Genomic DNA, 9,984 nt, shown 5'->3' with positions numbered 1-9,984 from the left:
CCTTTAAATTTATGTAAAGATATAAAATATTGTGATTTGGAAGGGGGTTTGTTTTGTTTATATGGATATCGTAGAAGGGCAGAGTTCTCCTTAATTTAGAATATTTTCGTTGATCGATGTATATAGGTCTACAATCCTAAGTCTTGTATTACAACAATATGAGGATATTTATTTTTACATAATTAGGCATGTTCTTTTAGACTTATTTTTCCGTTTAATTTATTGTAAACTTAACACAATTCATTATTCCACTTTAGTTCAGTTCAACTTTAAAGAACATGGCCGAAAACACGGTGTCATTACCATATGCTTCGTAAAATATCTACGTGCATATTCTCAACCAAATGCTTAAGCCCCTAAATTATTAATAGTCATCCTTTTGGTCTCTTATTGATATGGAATGCCATGAAAAAACAGTGTTACATAATTTAAATTAGAACTAATAAAGTTAAAATAATAATATACCGTTCAATCAAAACATTACAAGCTTATATTAAGCTGAACTAACTCGAAAAAATGTGAGTTGTATTGATAATCTTATATTATCACAAAGTTAATTGATAAAAGACCTTGACATTAAAATCTAATCATATGAATTCTTTGTACACTCGTATTGCTCATATCCATGTTTATCTTACATTGGATAAATGTCACTAGCTAACACTTTACACTTTCTTATCAAGCACCGCACCCTATAATCCTATCTATCTACTAGTAGAAATTTTTTATCAAAACCAAATTTACCACATAATAATCACGACATTGTTGATTGATTATGTGAGGAATAAGTTGGGGAGGAAGATGAGTAAGCAAGTGATGAACTATGAGACGATCCTTGCCGAAGCAACAATTGGGATGGGGTTACTGATTTCGACGAGGAATTCGAAGAATTTTCTTGCTTTTTTGAGGTGTTGCTAGTTGGCTTGTGGATATCATTGCTTGTTGTAGGTTCATGTTTGATCTCCTTCAGTAACACAGCTACATCTTTCATTGTAGGTCGATCCTCTGCTCGATTACTCGTGCATAGTAATGCAATTCCTAATGCTTGGAGCATCTCTTGAATTTGTGTATCATGATGGCCTTGGAGCTTTGAGTCAATAATATCAACAGGGTCTTGTTTACTCTTCAAGTGGTCTCGAACCCATTGAATAACATGTTGCTCTTCCGGAAAGGATGGATCAACGGGCTTCTTCCCGGTGATAATCTCTAGCAAAACTACACCATAACTAAATACATCGCTCTTCTCCGTGATCTTCACAGGGCATGCATACTCTACAAACCACAAAGAATACACAAATAACAATTTCAATCATAGCGACTCAAGGAAATACTAAGACATTGTAACTAATACAAGAATTAAACAAAAATGAAGTACAATATTAGAAGAACGAATTAGATACGAGTAGAATTTTTGAAACATACCAGGAGCAAAGTACCCATATGATCCGGCAAATTGGGGAGTTTCGGACAATGACCCGCTTTGATCTTCCACAAGCCTAGCAAGGCCAAAATCAGCTAAGCAAGCCTCATATCGATCACCTAACAATATGTTGTGTGCCTTGACATCTCGATGAACAATTGCTGGCACACAATCATGATGCAAATAGGCAAGTCCTTCTGCCACACCCAATGCTATCTTGAATCGTGTCTCCCACTCCACCACGGCGCCAGTACCATTTCCACTCTCGTGTAACAATGCACCAAGGGTACCATTGATCATGTAATCATAAAACAAAAGCTTAGTCTTCCTATTAGCTGCCCATCCCAATAGCCTAACAATGTTCCGATGTCTTATCCTAGCTAGCGTGGCTATCTCCGACGAGAAAAACTCCGTTGAGGTCTTATCTGATGACCGAAACTTCTTTATAGCGACATTTAAGTTCGACGGTAGGGTTACTCGGTAGACAACACCGGACCGCCCCCGGCCAACGATATTGCCAGCTGTCATGCACCTTGCCACATCAGCTATCGAGAGATCAAGCTTCTGATACAATGTGACCTCCCAAGGGGGAAACATCTCCACGTCCTCATTGGCGCACTCCATGTCATCAGTGTGGGCCCTACGTAAGTACCGGGCCCCACCGAATATAACATAGAGGGCAACCAATAGGAGGACACCTCCCACGGAAAGAAGCACCGCCATCACCACCCTCGCCCTCCTGCTGACACCACCCCTCCCGGTGGCGATGCACCGCGAGTCACCAGCAGCGCAAAGACCGGAATTTCCCACAATCATTGCGGGCGGGAGCTTCGTAAAAAGCGGCGTATCGGGCACATTCCCCGAAAACTTATTATTGGAGACATTCAACACCACAAGATTTTGAAGGGCTCCAAGAGAATACAAGTCCCCTGACAACTTATTGTGAGAAAGGTCCAACACACCAAGCTTAGTGAGAGCCGAGAACTCCGACGGAATTTCACCGGAAAGTTGATTCCAGCTCAGATTAACCGCAATCTCAAGCCCCGGAATATTCCCAACGGTCGCCGGAATCTCGCCGGAAAATTGATTATTGCTAAGATCGATCATTTGAAGCTTCGAACAAGACCCAATCTCACTCGGAATCGACCCATTGAGTCTATTTCTACTCAGATCGAGTTTCGTGAGTGAACTCAGTGACCCAATTTTCTTGGGTAACTCCCCTTCTATTTTATTATCAGAAAAATCAACAAATTGAAGAGAAGAAAGGGTGCTGAAATTTACCGGCAAAGACCCAGAAATGGAGTTGGAATGCAGGTCAAGGAAGGTGAGATTCCGGCAACTGGCGATTTCTTCCGGTATTTCTCCGGTAATCCGGTTATCTCCAAGATCGAAAAAGTTTAAGTTTAGTAGCCCACCAACTGTTCGAGGAATTGCCCCAGTGAGTTTGTTGTTATTTGCCCTGAATCTTATCAATGTAGAACATTGTCCCAACTCATTTGGGATAGGACCCGACAAATTATTGGATAGTAGCAGTAATTTGTTGAGTTTTTGAAGCTGGAAAATCCCTTTTGGTATGATCCCAGTTAAGCTGTTTGATGAAAAATCAATGGCTTCCAAGTTCTTGCAGTTACCCAAACTTGTTGGGATGTTGCCTTCTAATTTGTTCTGCCACAAAAAGAGGAGAGAAAGATTGGTTAACTGTCCCAACTCAGTTGGGATTACACCAGTTATTTGATTGTTGTCAATCTCGATGTGAGTGAGGCTTGTACATGATCCCAAATTAGATGGGATAGGCCCTGAAATCTGGTTCACACTCAGCTGAAGTTCTTGTAAATTTGTCAGGTTTCCAAATGATGCAGGAATGCTGCCTGTTAATGAGTTTAATGACATATCAACAATAACAAGATTGCTGCATCTTCCTAACTCAGGAGGGATTGTGCCCACCAAAGAGTTCTGCCAGAGTAGCAAGTTCTGAAGGTTCTTAAGGTTCCCTAAATGGGGTGGGATCGAGCCTGAGAGCGAGTTTTCGTAAAGGTAAATGCTTTCGAGATTAGTACAATCACCAATCTCAGGTGGGATATTGCCTGAGAGAAGGGCAGTGTATACGGCGAGGGTTTCGAGTTTCTTGAGGTTGCCTATGGTTGAAGGAAGGGAGCCTGAGAGGCTTGTTTCAGCTAACCCAAGCATTACTAAATTAGTACAATTGCCTATCTCCAAGGGTAATGAACCTTCAAGGTTCTTGTTTCCACCTGCTCTTATTACTGCTAGATTCTTTAGGTTACCTATTGTACTTGGGATTGTACCACTTAGTTGATTATCATAGATGATCAACCAAGATAGGCTTGTCAAGTTTCCGAGATCGATTGGTATAGAACCTTCAAGGTGATTTGTGTTTAGTATGAGTTGTTCTAGCTTGGGTAAGTGGCATATTTCACTTGGGATTTCACCATTTAAGGCATTATCACTTAAGTCTAAGGACTTAAGCTCTTGGAGTGACCCTAACTCTTTTGGGATAGTACCCGCAAGATTTGTTCCTACTAGGGAAAGTTTTGTTAAGGTCAATAAAGAGGTGAAATTTGAAGGGACATTGCCATATAAATCAACATACCTCAAGTTCAACTCACTCACTTCATTCTTCATGTTACAAGTAATCCCATACCATTTACATGGTGTTTGATCACTTGGATTCCAATCCTTCAACACCTCAACCGATCCATTTAAGCTTCCTTTCCACCAAAGGAGCGCCTCGCCTTGTGGATTCACGGCGAGGGCTGCTCCAAAACACATCGAAATGACAAGAACAACGCTTAGTAGATCGAGGAGGATGTGGTGGTGATGGTGGTGGTGGTGATGCCATGGGTGATGTTTAACAGGCATTACAATTCAACCAAGGAAACAAGAAGAAGAAAAATGAATTAACAAGCTAAGTAAAAAGAATATAGCTTGTACTCCTCCCTAGAAGAAGCTACAAAGTCCAATGAAAAAGAACAACACACACCAAAAAAGGAAGAGAGATCGAGGTAACTAAGGTAAGTAAGTGTAGTTGTTAATGTTGTTGTTTGTGTTTTTTTTGCAGGTGTATGAGTTTAGGAAGGAGAGAGAAAGTTGAGTTTGGAAAATCCCATGATAATAATAATAATGCTAACTAGTTATATGTGAGTGTGAATATTAAACTATACTATATAAATAGTTGAATACGAAGTACAAAAGGATTAATAAAATGGAATTAGACCCAGAATCTCCGGATCCAAGAACAACAGCTAACTCCATTATATTTGGTTTAAGTTTAGGCAAAGATAATTGGAATTTTTATTTGTTTATGTCTGATTTGTGGGGTGGAAAAGGGAGGAGATTGCAGTGTTTTTTCTAAAAAAAAATATATGTTGAAAGTGAGAGCAGGGTGAGCTGTCTTGTATTATTTTTTTGTTCACTTAGTTTTATGTTTTATTTCTCAGTATAAGTTGTAAGATTATAAATCCTTTTCCGATTTTTTTTGTGTTTGAATTTGCTGATAGAAATAAAATTGTGTATATCTGATCCTAATCTTGTTTTGCTGTAATAAAAATTAAACTAGACATTGTTGTTTAATGTTACTTTTTAAGTTCCACCAAACGATTGACACAAATGAATGATGAATTCACTTTGACAACAGATAAAAACAAAACTTTTGTGAATGATTTGTGGATATTAATATTGTACAAACACCTTTTTCATTCAGCCTTGATAATTGATGCTTTCTGCTACTACTTTGTACTTCTTTTTATTATTCTACATTTTATTTAAATTAATGTACAGCAATATGATGATTTCATATGAATAGATAGAGTGATGGAGTTTTGTCAGTTGCATGGCATATGCTCTGTTTTAGCAAAGAGGGATCTGAGTCATCCTATTTTTTTTTTGTACTACTTATATTTACAATTTAGGCTCTTATTTATTTCTCATACTTGGTTATTTTTGTGTATTCAATTGAAAGAAAATGATTTCTTATCTTCCCAAAAAGAAATAAAAAAGTTACACAGTTTTGGTTGTAAATAGGTTAATCACTATGTGATGGGACACCCATTTCCCTTGTTTGATTGTCTTATTTGATTGTAATATGGCAACTAAGTACAATTTATCTACTTGATTAAGCTTTTTGGTATGATTTTATTCTCAAGGATCCTGCTAAAAATATAAGCTTTTTCAACAAATCATATCATATGGATCAAATTATATTTTGGGGCCTACTATTAAATTTGCTGCTTTTGGATATCATAAGTAAAACATTATTGATTGCTATAATTCAGAAGGTTTTCTTTTTTTTTTTTTCCGAAAATTTCACAACAGTATACTCCGTACTTGATTATACATTTTCAAATTGAGAAATACTATATAATAAATTTGTGTGAGACAATTTTTTGTTAATTGTCTTTGGCTTGACAGCCCTCCATACAGTACATAGCATTAGTATACATCAGAAATCAAGATCTGAAGTTGAAGAAAAGCTTCAACAATTTAATGAGACAGTCTAAAGTGACTAATTCTTAAAAAAAATCTCTGATATAGCAATAGTGGTAGTCGGTAGTCTGGTAGAAAATGCAGAGTTTAATATTAGCAAGCACTAAGTTACCACTAAAAGGTTGGTCAGCAGACTAGCAGCTGCTACATACAGTATCAGATCCATATTTCATTTATATAAATACTTTAATCTAATCACAACATCTAAATGTCCCTGAATTTATTTTCCCTAAAACAGTTTATTATTATAATAATACCATAGGATTTTTGTAATTATGCAGTAGATTGTACTACCAAATCACAATTAGAAAAGAGTGTAACAGATCTTGAACATTAATTAAGAATATGTAAGTGAAAAATTCAAGATGATAGTCAATCTAAGATCTGATCATACTGTAGAGAATAAAAGAGCTAGTGTGAATTATTAATGTTCAATAAAATGTGAATATATATGAATATATCCTATTAATGACAAAAATTATAAATAGTTTGATTGAAATTTATGGATTTGTTATTCAAATTTTTATTTGGTCTTTATTTGGTTCCCCTGATTCGTGTCATCATGGAATCCAAGTATTATGAGATTTATGACTAATTGAACTTTTTGTTTTATATTTCCTCCGTTTTTTTAATAGTTGCAACAGTTTGACTTTTACACTATTCATGTATTCCACTTTGACTAACAGTCTATCATGTAGACATTATATCACGATCAGTCTATCATGTAGACCTTGTTAGTACTAATATTAGTTTTTTGAGTCCTTTCTGATCAATAATTACATGAAAGAGCATGATAAGATAATTAAATAAACTGGTATTTGTATGGTGTCGTATAAGATTGTTTAATGTATTTTTTATGTTAGTTTCATACGAATTGAAGTACTCCGTACCATGTATATTGAAAGATTATTATAATGTTATTGGTATATACTTCGTATATAAACACTGATAATCTATACATTCATGCACTCAGATGGATCTGATGATTTGCGTGCGAGACAAAAAATTCAGGCTTCATAACTGAGCCAAAATCCGACTTATGTATATGAATTATATATCTATTTATTAGCTTAGGTGAATATAATTATTTCAATAATGAAATATAATATAAACCGGATGAATTCCGTGCGATGCACGGTTTGTTTGTATTTTTTCAAATAAAATATTTTACTAATATATATTTATCTAATAAATTTTGTGATATTCGCTTGCTTACTGCTTGAATTTTTTTTTATTATAAAATGAATTATTAACTTTGTTTCACATATTTAGATAAAATTCGTAATATAAAAAGATAATATTTTATTTCACAATGTTTCATATGTGGCTGGTCATACCGTGTGGTCGGATTACTTGGTCAAGAGTTACTTGGTTGGTCAAAGGTTACTCAATCAATCAGGGTTACTTGGACGGTCAGGATTACTCGGTCAATGTTTGGGTGTGTCTCAGTCGGCCACACGATATGGCCAGCCACACAAAAAACTCGCTGATTTTATTTTTATAATTAATATAAAAAAAATTTATCTAAAATAAATTGCAATTATTTTTTTATTGTTGGCTAAAATATAACATTTTCCTATGTGACGCTATACAATTAATCTTACGTGGCATAATCCTACTGTAGTGTTTTAAAATTGTTAGTCCTACGTGGCAATTTTTTTTATTAAAAACCTACGTAGCGCTTTACAAAAAACTAATCTTACGTGGAAAAATTCTATTGTAGCGTTTTAAATATAATAATCCTAAGTGGCGCTCTAATAATTTTTTAAAAATTTAAATCCTATGTGGCGCTCTAAAAACTCGGGAAAAAACTCCCCTTATATATATATATATATATATATATATATATATATATATATATATATATATATATATATATATATATATATATATATATATATATATATATATATATACACTAGGTTAGAATTACTATTTCTTATAATAATTACTATTCACTTGCATTACATTGTATATGAAGATTAGAATTAAATATAAAATTAATTTACATTTAAGGAAAGTAAAAAAAAAAAATTGAAACTACAATGAAACATCAATTCAAACTAAATTAGGTATGTGAAACTATAATTTAGGAGAGAAACTTGATTAATTGAATTTTATATAGATACTTATGCATTGATGTCATAAGTGTAGATTAAAAATAAAAAATAAAAAATTGCTAATAATTGATGACATCACACATAAAATTGGAGGGTAAAATTTTAATGAGAAAATGACATGTAAGATAGTTTCAAGATTGATGATGTTAGCAATGTTTTGTTTTAGAATAGTTAATAGATTAGATTGACCATTCGAATTGGCCTCTTACTCGCTCTCACGTGATAATAATAATTGATTTTTGAGTTTTTTTTTTTTTTTTTTTTTTATCTCCTAAAGATTTAATAAAGCTCAAAAAAAATATAAAATAAAAATTAAAAAAAAGCCACAAATTCTCATATGAGGCACGCTTTTTGCACCACCTTGTCCACCAATTATTCATATAACATCACACGAAAGGCGAGTTGCTTGTTACATACTTTGTATATAAGTAAAACATAGATAACTGATAACTACGACTAATACACATAAAATATACAAGTATAAACAAAATAATAAGATCTACTAGTACGAAAATTGGAAGATCACGGCAATGCAACAAATTAAAAGTAGAGTTAAAATAGATTTGTATCGTTATACTTAAAAATCCAGTCCATGTGAAGTTGAGTAAACTGCAGCAAATGGGAGCTAAGCTGTGTACGTAACTATCAAAGTGGTCACGTATTAATGTATTTATCATATGTTTTGGCCTTTCTATAAATTCCAATTTGGTTTACTATTTATTGATGTATATATGCTTAATTAGCAGGTGTGTACACTTCAATTCAACCTCTCTATCATTGGCCCTTTGAACTAATTTATCTACAATAATGTTATATGCAATTGTGCATGCATGTCTAACTGCCTTAACACAAGAATAAAGGGCTTAATATTTCCTTATATAGCCATAATTTAATTTATATTTAATAAAGTGCACGCGGTTATAATCTTTAATATATCAACGACTACGTAGAAACTTATAGATTTACATAGATAGCAAATTCATAAAATCGATTGAGTAGTATTATATTCCACAGTGGATTTTCTTAGATAGGAGGAATAAAATGAAACGACATACATATTTTGAGGGAAGTCGATATATTGAATGATCTATTATATATGCGGATTATGGAGCATAATATAATAAAATGTGTATATATATATATATTAAAAAAATTATAGTAATAGTTGAAGAAATCATTAAATAACAAATACGCTAACAATATATTGAGTGATCAGTGTAAACTAGTGCTTGACGTAAAAATAACTTTGAAATTTCACTCCATTCGTATATATACCAATTCAACAAGGGAGTGAATAAAATTAAGAAATGGAGTAAGAGCTCACATAAAAGATATTCCAAACTTAGATTAGCATTTTTCTTAAACAAATTATTAATAATAATAATTAAGAGCAGGAATCTTAGCAGCTGACACATGACCTAAGGAAAGGGGGAAAATTGTGGGGAAAAGTTTAATAATTAATTAAGTGGAGGATATTTAATTAATTGGACCTCCTATATAAAATAGAAGTATATATATAGTTTAATTATCGACAACAAAGAGTGTATAAAAGACAAAGCAATGAAGCACCCACTGCATCAAAAGCTGAGGAAAGTTTGGTAATTAAGCTTCCTACTACGTACTTACTATATATTATTTCTTGTATTAATTTTTTAATCAACACTTTAAATCATAAATTAGTGTCAACTAACTTAGACAATAAGTTTTGCACTCCAATCACTAAAAACATACACATATACCCTTCTCATTACTTCCACCATCCATCAGCATTGTCACCCCTCTTTTTTTTTTCTTTTTTTTTTTTATCTTTTTAAGAAAAAAAGTAATTAAGATAAACAATGCATATTAAATTTTTATAAAGTATTGTTTATAGCAAGTAATAATGTTGCAATTTCTTATACTAAAGTATTGTTTATAGCAAAGTAATAATGTTGCAATTTCTTA

General features: G+C 33.3%; 1 protein-coding gene across 1 annotated transcript; it reads right to left on the bottom strand.

The window, feature by feature from the left end:
- Positions 1 to 584: 584 nt before the first annotated feature.
- Positions 585 to 5,348, bottom strand: LOC110727602 (LRR receptor-like serine/threonine-protein kinase). The gene is made up of 2 exons (XM_021907183.1): positions 1,423 to 5,348; positions 585 to 1,272 (listed from the first exon to the last, which is right to left on the bottom strand). The coding sequence occupies exons 1-2, from the start codon at positions 4,295 to 4,297 to the stop codon at positions 755 to 757; spliced, it is 3,393 nt and encodes a 1,130-aa protein (XP_021762875.1). The 5' UTR covers positions 4,298 to 5,348; the 3' UTR covers positions 585 to 754.
- Between the last annotated feature and the right edge of the window lie 4,636 nt (positions 5,349 to 9,984).

This window comes from Chenopodium quinoa, unplaced genomic scaffold (genome assembly GCF_001683475.1).
Source record: "Chenopodium quinoa cultivar QQ74 unplaced genomic scaffold, ASM168347v1, whole genome shotgun sequence".
In the NCBI taxonomy this organism is placed as follows: Eukaryota; Viridiplantae; Streptophyta; class Magnoliopsida; order Caryophyllales; family Amaranthaceae; genus Chenopodium; species Chenopodium quinoa.
This window is presented reverse-complemented; position numbering and strand designations above follow the sequence as displayed.